The sequence below is a fragment of the Trachypithecus francoisi genome, unplaced genomic scaffold (assembly GCF_009764315.1).
Source record: "Trachypithecus francoisi isolate TF-2019V2 unplaced genomic scaffold, Tfra_2.0 Lachesis_group10, whole genome shotgun sequence".
Taxonomy (NCBI): domain Eukaryota; kingdom Metazoa; phylum Chordata; class Mammalia; order Primates; family Cercopithecidae; genus Trachypithecus; species Trachypithecus francoisi.
This window is the reverse complement of record NW_022681455.1, coordinates 74,048,924-74,067,440: the sequence shown is the minus strand read 5'-3', so window position 1 is coordinate 74,067,440 and position 18,517 is coordinate 74,048,924. Positions and strand designations below refer to the sequence as shown.

The 18,517-nt window shown below is 47.3% G+C and overlaps 1 protein-coding gene and 1 long non-coding RNA gene across 9 annotated transcripts in view; both read left to right on the top strand.

The window, feature by feature from the left end:
• Positions 1-6,206, top strand: part of TNRC6A (trinucleotide repeat containing adaptor 6A) — a 101,696-nt gene extending 95,490 nt beyond the window's left edge. For 4 of the 8 annotated variants that reach the window (XM_033217723.1, XM_033217722.1, XM_033217720.1 and 1 more), the window contains 4 exons: positions 150-371; positions 2,033-2,103; positions 2,837-2,976; positions 3,398-6,206. In XM_033217723.1, coding sequence (XP_033073614.1) covers positions 150-371; positions 2,033-2,103; positions 2,837-2,976; positions 3,398-3,773 — 809 coding nt within the window. In that variant the 3' untranslated portion in view covers positions 3,774-6,206. The remainder of the gene's footprint in view (positions 1-149; positions 372-2,032; positions 2,104-2,836; positions 2,977-3,397) is intronic. The other 4 variants (XM_033217725.1, XM_033217721.1, XM_033217727.1 and 1 more) reach the window with 2 other exon arrangements.
• A 515-nt stretch (positions 6,207-6,721) lies between these two features.
• LOC117087480 lies at positions 6,722-18,304 on the top strand. The gene is made up of 3 exons (XR_004438828.1): positions 6,722-7,607; positions 9,495-9,699; positions 17,837-18,304. It is a non-coding gene; the product is annotated as an uncharacterized LOC117087480 (long non-coding RNA).
• Positions 18,305-18,517: the final 213 nt, after the last annotated feature.

Below are 18,517 nucleotides of genomic sequence, written 5' to 3'. Positions count from 1 at the left end.
TTTTTGGCAGTTTAGTTGATTTGGGGGTTTTAATAGTTTCTTTTGTTTGTTAGATTTGCTTTTTGTGGGAGAATGGATGTCATTATTTAAATTTCCTCATTTCTTAAACATTATTCCTCCCCTCTTCATTTTTTTCCCCCTTTGAGTAGCCAGAAATAGTGATTCCAAATTGACATGGTCTCCTGGTTCAGTTACAAACACCTCTCTGGCTCATGAGCTGTGGAAGGTCCCTTTGCCACCTAAAAACATCACTGCTCCGTCCCGTCCACCTCCGGGACTGACTGGTCAGAAGCCACCCTTGTCTACGTGGGATAATTCTCCCCTTCGTGTAGGTGGAGGATGGGGAAATTCTGACGCCAGATATACCCCAGGTAAGGTGCGGTACCTAAGGTGGTTTTCTGTGGTTTATTTGTGAAACGCTAACCAGTGCCAACAGTCGAGTTTAACAGAGACCTGAACAGTAAACTATTGCCTCACCTCCGTCAGGGGGAGCGAGAACTTCAGTAAACAAATGATCCACCCAGAGATAAACAACAGGCCACAGTAACGTTAATGCATTGGGAAGCTCCATTGTCTCAGAAGTTCCTCAAGACTACATCTTAAAATGTGTAGTAACTTCCTGCTCGTGGCAGAAAAAAAACACATAACATGGAGCAGAAGCCAGTATTGGGCAAGTCTGGGAACATGGGAGCAGGTCCTCTGGGCCTTGAAGTGTAGGGGAGTAGCTTGGGCTGTATTAAACGGGGACATCTGAGAGTGAAAGAGGGTGCTGTTGACTAACCATACACAGCCAACAGGCATAAGCCAGAAGGCCCCGGCAGACTGGTTCCTCTGCCTCTCGTCATTCTATAAATGATTAACATTGGATTTGTACTGGCATCATTTCCTGCCTGTGCCATCCCCACACCATACATATACACACACAGCCCCAGATGAGCCTAGCAGTTTCCCCGGTAAATACAGTCTTATCCTTCACGCTACCTTGCCTGCAAACTAGCAAACGTTCCCATCTTCAAGCTGAAAATGAGTAATAAAACCTCATTGATATTTTCTGATTAAATGTGTAATTTCTGATCTTTAGACAGGTGACTGGCTGTAGGAAAACTTGCAGCTTTTTCTTTGGGTGGGGGTTAATTATAGGAAAAGAACACTAAAGTACATGCCAAGCTACTGAATGTAAGTTAACGTAATTGGTGTGGTGTGAGTGGTCTTTGCAGGCCACAGACCTCTGTCTGGATGCCAGCTAAGAGACTGGCAGCACACAGCGAGGGGTGCTAGTGAACGTGGCCCAGGAGCCCACCCCAGGGAGGCTTGGTGCAGTTGAGTGGAATCAGCAAACCTGTAGGAGTAAGCCAAGCAATCCGAGGGGCAGACTCTGCCAAGGCCCAGACACCTGAGAAAGCACAAAGGCTCCCGTTAGAATGAGGAGAGAATTGCAGGACGTGGGGAGGATTCCATGAGAGGTGGATAGGCCTGAGCTGTGTCATGGAACACAGCACCTGAAGCATTTGTGAGGTGCCTTGGGTTGTAGATGGGGTCGGGGATGAGGGCTGTACTCATCCAGAGTAGAGACCAGATGGGGAGCCCCTGCAGTAACCCAGGTGAAAACAAGGAGCGTCTGTGCGATCGCAAGCTCTGGAATCCCCTTAAAGCTTCATGCCCTAAAGGACACACATGCAGAGTGACCAGACATTACTGAAGTCTTCCCCAGATGGTACCGTTTGAGATGATTTTAGCTCCTATCAATGAGAAGATCTCAAAGAGATGCAGCCTTTTGTGGCTCACTGCCCTCCTGTGTGGTGAGCTGGGAGCCATTCTGAGCTCTCTCTCCCCAGAGGCATAGCCCCCTGCCGTGGATGTTAATGCCTCACCATGGCTAGGGCGAACTCAAATTCTAGGCCTAGGGAGAAAGCCTCTAGTGTAGAGGTGCAAGGATGTGAAGGAAGCCAAGAGGCCAAGTGATCTGCTGAGTAACTATAGTTGGACTCTTTCAGTCCTGGAAAACTGACTTGTCCTTTTTTTCCTTGCTTAGGTTCCAGCTGGGGTGAGAGCAGCTCAGGGAGAATAACAAATTGGCTTGTTCTAAAAAACCTTACACCTCAGGTAAGAATATCAGATAACACTGGTTTATGTGGCTACGCCAGAGAGCATGGGAACAGAGGTTCAGGTCTGGGTGTGAGACGAGGGCTGCTAAGTGGTAGTGAGGCCTGGCAGAGGAGTGGTCTCAGGCAGGATGTGGTCGAATCTGGTGGTTCATGCTGTAATGTGCCTGGGAACCAAACAAAAATGCAGATTTCCAAGCCTCACCCAGAGATTGAGTCAGTAGATCTGGGCTAGGAGCTGGGACTCTGCATTTATATGAGGGCCTGCAGATGAATTTGATGCAGGTGGTCCTTGTTGGCATGTGGAGAAACCCTGGTCTGTCCCCGAGTTGAGAGCATTTTCTTAGCCCCTGGCCCGTCCCTTCCTCTGGAGGCTGGGTGTTGAGCTCCCACCGCCCTCCTGCCTCAGGAAGCATAACCTTGATGGATGCTGTCCTCAGGGCAGGGAAGAGAGAAGACGTGGAGTCACACAGCAGGGGCAGTGCTTCATAAGGAATTGGGGGTCTGGGGAGTGTCCAGGAGTCTAGAGGCCGGAGCAGTATGACTCTGAGAGCAGTGGAGGTGGGAAAGGTGGCTCTGCACACCGTCAGAGCTACATCAGAGTGTCAATGAAGAGTGGTACCAGGAGCACAGAGCCTCAGGGAAGAGAGGAGGGGCAGCAGCGCAGCCTGGAACGGCCTCCTGGAGGGCCCACGGTGATACCTCTCACTGGTGGTTTCCACACTGTTTCCTAGATCGATGGCTCAACTCTGCGCACTCTGTGCATGCAGCACGGCCCACTGATCACATTCCACCTGAACCTCCCTCACGGAAATGCTCTGGTCCGCTACAGTTCAAAAGAAGAGGTAGTGAAGGCACAAAAGTCTCTGCACATGTAAGTTGGCTGTTGGGCTCCCAGTTGGAAGAGTCTAGGGAAAGGAGTTGTGTGAGAGCACAGCCTGGCCCGGGGCCCCGCACCAGGTCCTGTGTGGGTGGCTCCTGTTGGCCGCAGTAGTGCCCTGATTCCAAGGTCAGCACTCCTAAGCAGGGAATCGGACCTAGCCAAATGGCCCTAGAAAGTCCTTTACATTGCCCATGAGAGACAGAGGAAGTTCGCTCTGGTCAAGGCACCAGGTCCTGAAGAGCTGTGCGCACATGCTCGGGTGAAGGGAGGGCACTCAGGTTATGTGGTGTGGTCTCTCCCTCTGCGCCTTCTGTGGCTTTTCTAGCAGAGACAAGTTGCACCCTCACTTGTGAGTGAATGAAGCCCTCCTGGCGCACTGTCCTCATGTGTCCGCGGTGCCTCTCTTCTCTAGGTGTGTACTGGGGAACACTACTATTCTTGCTGAGTTTGCCAGTGAAGAGGAGATCAGTCGTTTCTTTGCACAAAGCCAGTCTCTGACCCCTTCTCCCGGCTGGCAGTCTCTCGGGTCCAGCCAGAGCCGGCTGGGCTCCCTCGACTGTTCCCACTCATTCTCCAGCCGGACCGATCTCAATCACTGGAATGGTGCTGGGCTGTCGGGAACTAACTGTGGAGACCTTCACGGCACTTCACTCTGGGGGACCCCGCATTATTCCACAAGCCTGTGGGGTCCTCCAAGCAGCAGCGACCCCCGAGGAATTAGCAGCCCATCTCCCATTAACGCTTTTCTTTCTGTTGACCACCTGGGTGGGGGTGGAGAGTCCATGTAACAGTGTAGATGCAGACTCACCGACCGGGACCTCAGACGCGAGGGAAAGGAGCACTAAGTGGGGCTCGCCGCCTGCAGCCAGGGGCCGCCTGTGGGAACAGCTATTCTCTGCACATTTTCCACTTTGTTTTCCCCAAAACATATCAGTTTGAATACTTGAATCATGCAGGCCAATATTATAATGTGAAAAGGTATCTACTCTATTTACACTCCCAAATAGCGCCATACATGCTAAACCGTAGAGAATGAGCTCGCTTGTGTCTATTCATCATGTTTAGCCTTTGGGTTCTTTTTCTTTTTTTCTTCCTTCTATTCCTCCTCCCCTCCCCTTTTTTTCTCTCTTGCAAAACCATTTTTTGGGCTGATACCGTATGAGCTTTTCCCTTTGCACTGAATGATGTTCTCTCCGTCTCATCGGCAGTATGGGGGCAGCTGTCCCAGTGTCAATGTTTACTCAAGGGTGTTCTTAGGAGGCGTGCGCTCTCTACTATGCCTTGATGTTGCCTACCTTATTGTGGTATCGTGGAGTTTAAAAGATCAAGTTAGGACTGACTTAGGATTATTAATGAAAGTGTTGCACCAGTTTTTTCATGTTGTAAAACTAAAGAATTTCGCTCTGCAGTTTGAAAAACTGTGGCCACAGCTGTGACTTGCAGCCCACCTGCCACCCAGGACGGGCCCTGCACTTTGAATAGGCTTTCCATTTTGTTTTGGAGGTTCCCACGTTGAACCTTCTTGTTTACAGATTTTTTTGTTTGTTTTTTGAGAAAAAAAAAATGTTTACTCTTCCATCATTTAAAAAAAATGTAAAAGACAAAAAAAAAATGGAGGATGATTTAAAAGATGCTTTCTATCTCTGGGAAAAAGGAGCAGCATTTGGCCATGTTCTTTTGTTTTTCTATTCCTGTCCCAAATCAAAGAGCATGGTTCTCAGGAAAACCAGTTCCCCAGTTAAAAAAAAAATTTAAAAAATAAATAAAAAAAAAAATAAACTCCTTGTAGTTTCTTATAGGAAAAAAACAAAAACCCCAACTTTTAGCACTGATACTACATATTGCTCTGTTAAAGAATTTTCTCTGCCAAAAAAGAAAAAAGAAAAAACAAAAAAACGCTTAAAGCTGGAGTTTGACATTCTGCTTTCAGATGCTGTCTTTTTATTAGTGAGTGATGATGGTTTGCTAATAATCAGTAGGTAATAATTTTTTGTAATCCCATCAAGTGGCTCCATATGTTTCTGCTCTCTTGTGACTGTGTTAATGTTTAACTGTTGTACCTTAAAGCCGAAATCAGTAACTATGCATACTGTAACCAAGGTATTGGGCTTACAGAGTTGTTTGTTGTATAAAGAAAATTTTAAATGTTGTTGCAAACTAACGAGTTACACCATTTTAAACTTTCTTTCCTCCCCCCCCTTTTTTGCCCACAAATGGTATTATAATGCTTGCTTAGTCAAAGAAGAGAGACTAAACAAGGGTAAAAATTTTAACAGTACAGAATTTGCCATCATTTCATTGCCTTGATTCTAACTGTTTGTGTCCTAAGATGCAAAAGAAGTCAGTGGCTTTTAACTGTTTACAAATAGAATGTGATTGTAAAATGTACAGTTTGGTTGTGTTTGAATTATGAAATTTCTTCGGATATAATAAACCATGACTTTTTGGCTGCTCAACATTAATTGTCTCCTTTTTGTGAATTTATTTGTAGGCTCTTTTTTATAATGAAAGTTTCAAAGTTGCTATGTATGAGGGTTCTCATAGAGCAACCGATTAAAAATTTAAGCAAATATTTGAACATTTTATCTGAACTCATCACAATTTCACCCTGAAATAATGTGAGAACAATGGGAAACTGTAGCTTGCTCCTTCCCACCCTCTCTGAGCATCTTTGGGATCTTGTTGCTCAAAACTCTTCTGTGACTTCATCTTCCCCACCATTTGTGCCCATCTCAAGCCTCAGCAAGAAACCATGTGGAACATGAAGCTTAATGACTTGACAGTGTACTAGTGTTAAACTCTCATACCTCTGTTACAAAGCGAGAAACGCCACACCCGGACTGGCCTTTTCTTCCCCCTTCACGGCCCTCGCTTCTCCCTGCAGGAGCTCGGGGGCGAAACCTGTGTATGGATTTCAGTGTATGACTTCAGATCATGCTCCAACTTGCCAGGTGTAAGCTAATGTTGTCGGACACCTTACTATAAGCAAATGTTATTCAGTGCGTTCAATGTATATTGACTTCCATACTGGTTTTTCCAAAAACCAAAGGTAGCTTTGAAAAACCATGTCTGGAAATGTTTGGAGCGTTAAGCTGATTGACCTTCTGACCTTGGGGCTTTGAGTAGTATATAATTCATAACTGCGTTACTTGTATTGTTAAAGTGTTTGGGAGTTTTTTGCGCTTGTTATGTGGAAATAAAGTGTTTGATTTAAAATTTTTTAAAGTGGTTTGGATCTTTGCCTAGTCCTTAAATAAATACAGCTCTATTCCCTCAGCCACCGTTACTTCTCGGTCTTAATCCCGACTGCCAGTTCCTGGGTGCTGCCCTTTGCCTGGCACAGACCTGCAGCTGACCGTGCTGGGCCCCCGACTCGGGGCTTTCTAGTCACTCAGTGCCACCAAGAGTCGGGGTAAACTTTTTAACACAGGCACTTAACGCGTTTTTTCTTTCTTCCTTTTCTCTTTCTCCTTTCTTCCTTTTTTTTCTGTGTTTTTTCTTTCTTTCTTTTTTTTCTTTCTACAGGGTTTCACTCTGGATCTCGGCTCACTGTAACCTCCGCCTCCCAGGCTCAAAGGATTCTCGTCCCTCAGCCTTTCAAGTAGCTGGGATTACAGGCACCTACCACCGAATCTGGCTAAGTTTTGCATTTTGATTAGAGATGGGGTTTCACCATGTTGCTCAGGCTGGTCTCAAACTCCTAAGCTCAAGCAATCTGCCCATCTCAGCCTCCCAAAGTGCTGGGATTACAGGCGTGAGCCACTGCACCTGGCCTCACAGGCATTTATACATTTTCAAATATCCCTCCTTGTTCTGCTCCCCTGGGTGTGTTCCCAGCTCTGATGAACCTCAGCTTCTCCACAGTGCTATGCTCTCCACCCTCAAAAGACTGGAGGATAGCTTGCCCTGGACTTCCTTCCCCAGTCAAGAGTTAAAATAGCTCCTTCCATCATTTCAAGGAACTGTGCTAGGCCACCACATGCTGAATAGGCTCTCACTAGTCTTTGTAATCCACCTTCTCAGATCGATGATAGTGGCTGAATAAATATTGCAAGGAATAGCAGCTGAGCTGTCACCTGTTGACACCTGAGGACAGGAGACTGTGGTAGTGCCATGCTGTTGGCTTGTGCAGGTGGATGAACCGGGGAATGATGCTAAGGTCAAAGGGGGGTCCTTGACCCAGAGGATCAAATTCAGGTTGAACAGCATGAAGGTAGGGACTGAGATGAAGGAGGAGTATTTGCATCAAGACTGAGGGATGGCCGGGCATGGTTGTCTCATGCATGTCATCCTAGCACTTTGGGAGGCTGAGGTGGGAGGATCACTTGAGCTCAAGAGTTCGAGACCACCCTGGGCAATATACTGAGACCCAGTCTCGAAAAGTTGGGAGGATGACAAATCGAGGTTGCACTGAGCAAGCTGTCTTAACTTTTGGCTAAGGCATCATTTCCATGCGTTGGGACTTAATTGGTTTTCCCTCTTCTCCAAAGTTCAGATCTTTTCCTGCTGATCCTTTGATTCCAGATGTGCAGAGGGGAGTCTGAACAAGAGCCAGAACTGGAACTCACATGGACGTTGACAGAGACCAGGCCTTCAGCCCTGGTGGAACTTGGCCTAAATAGGTATTTACATGGTCCAAGGGAAGGGAGAGTAACAACATTGGTGTGCTAAGGGTTCTCTACGTGCCAGGCACTTTTTTAAAAAGCTTTATTCTGTTTTAAGACAGTGTCACTCTGTCGCCCAGGTTGGAGTGCAGTGGCTCAATCTCAGCTCACTGCAGCCTCAACTTCCCAGGCTCAAGTGATCTACCTCAGCCTCCCAAGTAGCTGGAACTACAGGCTTGCACCACCATGCCCAGCTATTTTGTTGTTGTTGTTGTTAGAGACAGGATTTCACCGTGTGGCCCAGGCTGGTCTCGAACTGCTGGGCTCAAGTGATCCACCTGCGTTGGCCTCCCAAAGTGCTGGGATTACAGGTGTGAGCCACCACACCCAGCTAAGCTTTTTTCGTTGTTTTTGTTTTTGTTTTTTATGATTAGAGATGGGATTTCATCATTTTGCCCAGGCTGGTCTTGAACTGCTGGACTCAAGTGATCCGCCCACCTCAGTCTCCCAATGTGCTGGGATTACAGGTGTGAGCAACCACGCCCAGCTAAGTTTTTGTTGTTATTGTTGTTAGTAGAGATGGGGTGTCACCATGTCACCCAGGATGGTCTCACACTCCTGGGCTGAAGTGATCCGCCTGCCTCGGCCTCCCAAAGTGCTGGGATTATAGGTGTGAGCTACCGTGCCCGGCCCTGCCAAGTGCTTTATGCATTTGTTATTTTCAGAGTTTTCCAGCCTGGCCCTAGGAACAGAAAACCACAGCGCCATTTGCACTGGTGGACAGTGTCTCAAGTTGTCTACCAACATATCCCCAAAGCTAGAGGACACAGCATGTGGACCCCCCTGGGATCCAGGGGCAGAGTTTAAAGGTTGGAATTTTAGGTTAAGCTGCATGTGAATGTTGCATTCTGCTCCACATCTTTTCATCTAAAAATACTGCTTTAAATAGCCACTTAAATTGCTTTTCTTCAAAAAGTCTGATGCTTTTGGAAGGTGAACCACCCCACAGCAGGGTGCAGTCAGGACCCAGTTCCACTCTAAGAAGCAGGACTGAAGAGGTTCCTCAGAGCTGTGTTGACAGATCACAGGTGGCAGGGAGTCATTGGCTGAGCCCCGGCAAAGAGGCAAGAGAGAGAGTCCCACTGGCTAACAGTTGACCCCAGGTCGCTCCAGCCTGTGGGGAGAGCAGGACTGCAGTCTACAGTTCCAACCAAGTGATGCCAGGACCTAATCTGCAGGCCTGAACCCAGTACACAGACTTTGTTCTAATATTGCCACATCCTTGAACCGCCTGGGTTTCTATCAATTTCATAGTCATAAAATCAACTTCTGCTGGGCATAGAGGCATGAACCTGTAGTCCCTGAGGCTGAAGCAGGAGGATTGCTTGAGCCCAGGCATCTGAGACCAACCTGGGCAACATGTTCAACCTGAGACACCCAGATCAAAAATAAATTTTAAAAAAATTTTTTGATCAACTTCTCCAGTTTCTTTACAAAGGGAAGTGGATATCATTGCCTTATACAGAAAAATCAGTGTCCATATATAAAAGAGAGCTATACAAGAAGTAAAATGTATTCCATTCTGGGTAGATTCACTTATCAAAGGTGAGAAGAGAGGTTAGAAAGGGTTCAGGAGAGGTTAAAGGTGTGCTCTCACCATGTGGAGACTTCCTGCCCGACGGGGTCAGATGTGCCCCAGGGACGCTGAGACTGTAGAGGGAGAGTTCTATGCCTTTGTGATTCTGCCTTATCTAATCCTCTCCTGTACCCGACAGACCCCTCCCTCCCCCAGGAGTGCTGAGCCCGGGCTTTGGGAGGTTCGGGGGTCGGGGGGGGCTCTTGTTTAAGGCTTTGGCTCTGTATTCTATGGAAAGCACCCCTCAACCACTGCTCCCATCTCTACAGAGAACTGCTGTGAAGACGAGGCTGGGAGATGGATGGGGGCAGTGGGACTCCGTGGCACACTGGCAATCCCTGGTCACCGCTGCTCAGAACCCACCAAAGATGGCCTGAGCATTGGAGTAAAATACTCCTTTTTGAGGAGGTGGTGTCCAAGCAGACACCTGAAAGACGGAAAGCAGCAGCCCAGCTTGGGGAAAGGACAATTCAGGTAACAGCCCGGAGCCCAGGGTGTCTGAGACAGACTGGGCAAAGGGGACAGTGAAAGGCGGCCACTGGGTCAGGCGCGGTGGCCCTCCGCTGTAATCCAGCACTTTGGGAGGCAGAGAGGAGAATCGCTTGAGCCCAGGTGTTAGAGACCAGCCTGGGCAATATAGTGAGACCCCCAGAGAATGAATGAGGGCAGGGCTCCAAGGCTAAGGCCATGCTTTCCAGGCCTGGCTGCCTGTTAAAATCACTTGTAAGTATCCCAAAGCTCAGGCCCCACCCCAGACAGTCTAATTTAATAGGGCCCCAGCATGTTTTAAAACCTTTACTTTTTTATAGCACATTACAATTTGCTATCACTTTGTTTTCCTGCTTTATGTTTAAATGCACGTGTTCTCACGTGCACATGCGCGCACACACACACACACACACGTGAATACAAGTAAAACCTGGGATATCTGAATGCAGTGAAACAGATGACTGTCAGTCTCCTGGTTGTGATATTGTACTATGATAGTTTTTCAAGATGTGACTATTGAGGGGAACTGGGTTGAGGGAGTCTCGCTCGCTCTCCCAGGCTGGAGTGCATTGGCTCCATCTCGGCTCACCGTAACCTCCACCTCCCCAGTTCAAGCAGTTCTGCCTCAGCCTCCCGAGTAGCTGGGATTACAAGCGTGTACCACCACACCCGGCTAATTTTTTTTATTAGAGATAGGGTTTCACCATGTTGGCCAGGCTGGTCCCAAACTCCTGACCTCAGGTGATCCGCCCACCTCAGTCTCCCAAAGTGCTGGGATTACAGGCGTGAGCCACTGAGCCCAGCCTATCGTAGATATTTTTAATGCTGCTATTCCACAAATGCCAGAGCTCCTGGTTTCCAGGTTTCTAAAAAGTAAAGTACAACAGATTCTTTGGCCGTTTTAGAGGATTTTTTCTTTTTTTTTTTTCTCGCTGTTTTATGAATGCCTACCTATTTGAATATTGGCAAAGGAGTAAATAAGTTGACAACAAAAGGTAAAAAAAAAAAAAAAAGTCATCTCAGCAAGTGACCCCAAGACCCTTTAGGACCCAGTGCTGTGGTGAGGTTTGCTAGGGCCGGGGCTTCCAGTCCCCAGTGCCTAGCCATTGATCTCTGGAGGCCCGAGGTGCAGGCTTCCCCCCGGTTCTGCTGTGACACCAGAACCCAAGCCCCTTGCCATCATTGCACTTTCTAGAGTCACCGTGATGAAAATGAGATCACATGATTAAATCCTAAGTGATTAAAATGAGACTTTTCAGGCATAAAGTTAAAGGTTATGGGTACTGGCAATGACTACAGGTACTTATGGCATAAGCAACAAAAGGCCCATTCTTCTCTTTGGGAACTTGTTTTTCGGGTACCTGTATTTGATTTTGTTTTTAATTTTTGATTTAATAACATTGTTTGGTTTTATTGGGTTTTTCTTCACCCCCTGTTGGATATGGCAAACAGCAATGGTCTGTTAAGGTTTCTTTTCTTTTTTTTTTTTTTTTTTGAAATGGAGTATTCTCTGTCGCCCAGGCTGGAGTGCAATAGTGTGATCTCGGCCCATTGCAATCTCTGTCCCCAGGGTTCAAGCAACTCTCCTGCCTCAGCCTCCCAAGTAGCTGGGATTACAGGCGCCTGCCGCAGCGCCTGGCTAGTTTTTGTATTTTTAGTAGAGACGGGGTTTCACCATCTTGGCCAGGCTGGTCTTGAACTCCTGACCTCGTGATCCACTCGCCTCGGCCTCCCAAAGTATTGGGATTACAGGCATGAGCCACCATGCTTGGCCAAGGTTTCCTTTTATTTGTTTGTTTAGAGACAGGGTCTCTCTGTCCCTCAGGCTGGAGTGCAGTGGCACGATCATGGCTCACTGTAGCTTCGACCTCCTGGGGTCAGGAGGTCCTCTCACCTCAGCCTCCTGAGTAGCTGGGACCACAGACTCACATCACCATGCCCAGCTAATTTTTTTTTTTTTTTTTCCCCTGTAGAAATGAGATCTCACTATGTTTCCCAGGCTGCTCTCGAACTCCTGGGCTCAAGCGATCCTTCCACCTTGGCCTCCCAAAGTGCTGGGATTAGACATGAGCTATTGTGCCCAGCTAGTTTTCCTTTTAAATAAATACATTTCTGTTGTATTTTACAAGAGGGCTAAATTGAAAGAAGCTGTTAGGTAAATAACAGTTGAGGCAACGTGCAGACACGGCAAAAGTTGTGAGTGTCGGAGGTCAGGGAGCATGACAGAGGACGAGCTCTTTCCACGTTCCTTTCTTTACCTTGGGAGTTGCTAGTGGTTATTGGTTAATGTGGTCTTTGGAGTTAGACCAACCTGTTGTCATGGACTGTCTAGCTGTAAGGAGTCCAGGGCTGGTATCCTAGCTCTACTTAAGGACCTAAGACGCCTTCCATCCTTGCAACACTGTCTTAATCTGCATAGGCACAGATATCTCACTTCCACAGTCACATCCCAGCCAGTGGGGAGAGAGACAGAGGGATGGGGAGAGCATGCTCCTCCCCACTAAGGGCATGACCCCCAGCTATGCTCACATCCCACTGGGCAGAAAATCACATGAGCAGGGAGGCTGCAACTCGTAGTCTTTATCCTGAATGTCTTGTCCCCAGCTTAGATGTGACGCTTCTGCTGTTGGGGAAGAAGGACAGACTGGATATTGGGGGAAAACTAGTAGTGTTGGTTCTAAGAAGGGAACAGTTAAATAAACTATATTCATCTGGAAGCCGGAATGTTTAGCCACCAAGACAATGAGATCTATATAAACGGCTATCAAGACTATCAAGAGGTGTCTTTTTTTTTTTTTTTCCTGAGACAAGGTCTCACTGTGTCACCTAAGCTGGAGTGCAGTGGTGCAGTCTCAGCTCACTGCAACCTCACCCTCCCAGGCTCAACTGATCCTCCCACCTTAGCCTCCCAAAGTGCTGGGATTACAGGCATGAGCCACCACGCCCAGCCTGCTTGAACCTCTTATTGGTCAAACCTAACTGGATACCAGGAAGCAAGGAGAGCCAGGTGATATCACCTGAAATCCATAGCAATCAGCTTCATGGGGCACCCAAGCACAGTCAGGAAGGGTAGAAAAGGGATCCAAGGTGGGTGAAGTGCTTCAAGAGTGAACATTAACCATCGCCTCTAGGAGGGTGTGGAGCAGGAACCGGAAGAGTCTGGGCCTTGAGGCTAGCTGGGAAACTAATTTGGAAGTTGAGGCAAGCATTTATAAAAGCCAGAATCAGGGCTGCGATTCTGCATAGAGATGCGAGGAAGAGCTGAATGTGCGAAGAGCCAATGAGATGGATGCTGGGATTTGTGGAGAGTGAAGAGGAGTCTAGGACCATCTCGCGTTTCTGACTTGGTGAACCAGTACTAGCCAAGGGAGAGGACCCTGGAGGATAAGAGTGAGTTTCCTGGTGCAGGGAGTGGCAGTTGGGTGTGCAATATGATGTGTCAAGGAGCCTGGGAAACAGCCCAGTGGAGCTGTCCAGTTGGTAGCTGCGTTTAAGGGGTGAGGACACTATTTTTTCACCACTGTATCCTTAGCACCTAGCTCAGAGCACATAGAATGTACTCTGAAAATATTTGTTGGATGCATGGATGAATGGATGGATGGACAGACAGATGAACAGGCGGATGGACAGATGGACGGATGAATGGATGGATGGATGGATGGATGGATGGATGGATGGATGCATGCATGCATGCATGCATGCATGGATGCGTGGATGGATGGATGGACGAATGGATAGATGGCTGGATAGTTGGACGGATGCACAGATTGACGGATGGATAGATAAATGGATGGATAAATGGATGGATAGATGCATGTTTAAGGAAGAAACCAATGATAGAGATATCAATTTGGGATTTGTAAATCACAGGTAAATCACATTTGTAAATCACAGGTGATGGCTGAGGCATGGAAACGCGTAAGCATGTAGAATGAGGGCTCAGGAAATATCATTTGAGAAGAAGAAAGGAGACTAGAGATCTGACCAGGAAGAGTCAAAGATTCGAAGAAGCATTGATGAGGTGAGGGTTGGGCATGGACACCATGAGAAAGTGGAGTCTCAGATCTGGGGAGAGGGGATATTTCAGGGAAGGAGAAAGTCACGGTCTGAAATGCTGCCTGTCAAGAAATAAAATCTTTGATGAAAGCTATGCATGGATCTGTGACAGTGGAGATCATTTTTGGGATAGAGGCAGATGCCGGATCCCAGTGGGATGAGGGCTTAATGGATGATGGAAGTGAAGATAGTGGTGTAGGTTGGATTTCCCCAGAATCACATTCTGAGATGCAGATCTGAGTGGAGGTGGCTTATTGGAAAATATACTCAGAATACGTTGGTGAGGGAGGAAGGGAGGCAGGACAGGGCAGAGGGAGAAGTTGAGCTGCAGTAAGGCTGCAACAGAGGCCTCAGCCAACCTCTCGGGGAACTGTGCAGCTGGGATGCCCCTCAGATATGCTCTGCACCCAAGGAAGGACAGGGACCTCCCCACTGACCAAGCACTGGATTTAGACTGTGGATTTGGGAATTGTTCTTCCTCTGGCTAAGGACAATTCCTTTTGGGGAGACTCAGCTGGGAGCTAGCTGCCACACTCTCCCAGCAGACATGCAGTGATGCCTCCACCCTGCAGCGAGGTCGGGTGCGTCCCAGAGGGATTGGCAAGTGTAGACTGTCAGGAACTGATCTGTGGAGGGAAAGGAGAGCCAGTGCAGCAGCTAGAGGGAGACAGAGGTCAGAAAAGCCTTTGTGTGTAGCTCTAGTTCATAATTTGAGAAACACTGCAGCATCGTGATCTTAGGCTGGGAGAAGAAGCCCATAGAGAGAGTGAGAATGAAGACCCAAGAGTAAGGCTAGACCTGCCACACTTTCTGTTTAACCCCCAGAGCTTAGAACACTGCCTGGCACACATTTGCACTTAAGAAATATCTGCTGAATGTCTGAATCCAGGAATGAATACATTCCAGACATTTTAACACTGAATAGCAAAAACAGAGTGCTGATGTTTAGCTCCATGAAGAAATACATAGCCTTTAAAGATAGGAATATACTTGAAGCTGGGCACAGTGGCTCACATCTGTAATTCCAGCACTTTGGGAGGCCAAGGCAGGAGGATTGCTTGAGTCCAGGAGTTATTAGAGATCAGCCTGGGCAACATAGTGAGATCCCCATCTCTTCAAAAATTACAAAAATTAGCCAGATGTGGTGGTGCACACCTATAGTCCAAGATACTTGGAAGGTTGAGGTGGGAGGATGGCTTGAGCCTGGGAGGTCAAGGCTGCAATGAGCTATGATTGTGCCACTGCACTACAGCCTGGGCAGCAGAGCAAGACCCTGGCTCTTAAAAAAAAAAAAAAGTACTTATAAGCAGAACCAAGACACTCAAATACTGCCACACCGTTATAATCGGCAGTGCATTCACTAGTTCATGAAAGTCCTCAGAAGCCAAGCATTTCCCTCCAGCCCCTAATCCTCCATCCCGGCTTCAACCATGGCTTCTTTCCTGTGATGTTGGTCCATGTTTTTCCATAAGAACCCATTTATATAAAGACTTTTATGATTATTTAAAACAACTTTGTTGAGGTAGAAATTACATGATAAACTACACATACATGTACAATTTGAAGAGTTTTGACACAGGGATAACCAGTGAAACCATTACAAGAGAGCGAACATACCCATCTGTATTAGTCCATTTGCACACTACTGATAAAGACATACCCGAGACTGGGTAGTTTATAAAGGAAGCAAGTTTAATGGACTCACAGTTCCACATGGCTGGGGAGGCCTCACAATCATGGCAGAAGAGCACAGAAACTCCTTACATGGTGGCTGGCAAAGAGAGAATGAGAACCCAGTGAAAGGGGGAACCCCTTATAAAATCCTCAGATCTCATGAGACGTATTCACCTCGAGAACAGTATGGGAGAAACCGCCCCCAAGATTACACTATCTCCCCCCGAGTCCCTCCCACAACACGTGGGAATTGTGGGAGCTACTAATTCAAGATGAGATTTGGGTGGGGACACAGCCAGACCATATCAGCATCTCTCCCAGAAATTTCCTTCTTCCCCTATGTGACCCCTTCATCCTGCCTGTCCCATCCCCAGGCAAACATATATATCCATCACAAGAAATTTGTTCCCAGATTCTAGATTCGTATGTAAATGGAATCGTAGAGTATGTACTTTTTGTCTGTCTAGCTTCTTCCCTTGGCAAAATTATTTTGGAATTTTTTTGTTGTTGTTGTTGGAGTTTCACTGTTGTTGCCCAGGCTGGAGTGCAATAGCTAATTTTGCGTTTTTAGTAGACTTGGGGGTGTCTCCATGTTGATCAGGCTGGTCTCGAACTTCTGACCTCAGGTGATCTGTCAGCCTCAGCCTCCCAATGGCCTGGGATTACAGGAGTGAGCCACCTTGCCTGGCCTGTTGTTTAAGTTTGAAAGTATCTAACAGAGAAAAGCCTCAAGAGAGTGCTTTGTTCACAATTCTGTCCTGTTTGTGCTTTTTCTCAGTAGTTTAGACACACACATAGAAGAATTATATGTATTAACCAGGCATGGTGGTTCATGCCTGTAATCCCAGCTACTCGGAGGCTGAGGCACGAGAATTGCTTGAACTCGCGAGGCAGAGGTTGCAGTGAGCCAGGATGGTACCACTGCACTCCAGCCTGGGCAACAGAGTGAGATTCTGTCTCAGAAAAATAAAAAAAGAGAGCGAGAGAGGATTGTATTTAAATTGAAATTCTCATAATAACCAGGTTGATGGCAAATGGGCTGTTAGTCAAGCTGGAGGGCTTCAAATAAGGATTTATCTTTGTTACCAGACAGTTGCTTGGAATTCACGTTTCTTCCTGGAGGGTTTTAGCAACTTCTGAGTGGGAATGGGAATGGGAGAGTTTGAAGGTTTTTCCTTCCAGGTCCCTGGACTCTGGAGACGGTACCTCACAGGGAGATGCTATGGGTCAAAGGGCAGTATTTTCTGTAAAGGGCCAGGTAGTAAATATTTTAGGCTTTGCAGGCCATGTGGTCTCTGTCACAAGTATTCAGCTCTACCATTGTTGCACAAAAAGCCAGAGATAATAGGTAAACAAATGAACATGGCTGTGTTCCAATAAAACTTTATTGATAAAAACAAGCAGTGGGCCAGATCTGGCCTGGCCGGTGGAGAGCATAGTTTGCTCGCCTTTGCTTTAGTCAATGGAATATCACTAAAGCCTCCCCTCTACTATTTATTATGGGATGTGGGTGATTATGAATGAAAGTTGTAGAATTTAGAGGACATTAGAGACAATGATATCATATATAACCCATGAAATACTTGAGGTTGGGCATGGTGGCTCACTCCTGTAATCTCAGCATTTTGGGAGGCTGAGGCGGGCCGATCGTTTGAGCCCTGGAGCTTGAGACCAGCCTACACAACATAGAACCCGTCTCTACAAAAAATAAAAAATAACTAGCCAGGTGCGGTGGCACACACCTATAGTCTTAGCTACTCAGAAAGCTGAAGCAGGAGGATCGCTTGAGCCCAGGAGATCAAGACTGCAGTGAGCTGTGAGCATGCCACTGCACTCCAGCCTGGGTGACAGAGCAAGATCCTATCTCAAAACAAACAAACAGAAACAATCAGGGCTGGGCACGGTGGTTCACGCCTATAATCCAGCACTTTGGGAAGCCTAGGTAGATGGATTACCTGAGGTCAGAAGTTTGGGACCCGCCTGGCCAACATGGTGAAACCCCGTCTCTACTACAAAAATTAACCCGGGCATGTTAGTGGGCGCCTGTAATTCCAGCTACTTGGGAGGCTGAGGCAGGAGAATTGCTTGAACCCAGGAGGCAGAGGTTGCAGTGAGCCGAGATCGCGCCACTGCACTCCATCCTGGGCAACAGAGCAAGATCCCATCTCAAAAAGAAAAAAAAAATCGGGACAATTTGCTTCTTAGAGCCAGGTTTGCATTAAGGCCTAGGCTGTAGCCACATCAACAGGCATCATGAGAACAGACATTTCCTAAGGTGTGGCCAGCGGGTCCCATATCTGCCTTCTCTGTTTTATTCTAACTCCCAGTGGGCTTTGGCTGTGTGGGGACAGGAAGGCCCTGGGACTGAAAACCAGATGCTTTTCATTATCAGGTGATCATCCCGCTGGGCAAAACACCTGCAAGATGCAGCGACCAACTCCGGATTCAGAACAACTTCAACAGGTGGCAATTTATGAGCTGGTCTCTACTAGGAATATGGAAGATGGTCATTAAAATAGTAGCACACGGTTATTTAGCACTTACGGAAGAAAGCTCAACAATTTACAGGTGTTACCTTATTGAAGACTCGCCACTATTCTGCGAAGGAGGTGTTGTTATTTCTCCCTCGTTTAACGGATAATGAAGCAGATTTGCAGAGGTGAAGTAACTTGCCCACGTCACACACCTACTGAGCCGTGGAGTCTAAAGACAAAGCGTGTGTCTCTGCGACACTGCAAAAGATTCAGAATGTGTTCTGTGTGGCCGGGTGTGGTGGCTCACACCTGTAATCCCAGCACTTTGGGAGGCTGAGGTGGGCAGATCACTTGAGGTAGGGAGTTCAAGACCAGCCTGGCCAACATGGCGAAACCCCTTCTCTATTAAAAATACAAAAATTAGCCAGCATGTTGGTGGTGTGTACTTGTAATCCCAGCTACTTAGGAGACTGAGGCAGGAGAATTGCTTGAACCCAGGAGGCAGAGGTTGCAGTGAGCCAAGACTGTGCCACCGTACTCCAGCCTGGGCTACAGAATGAGACTCTGTCTTAAGAAAAACAAAAAAAGTATTGTGTCTT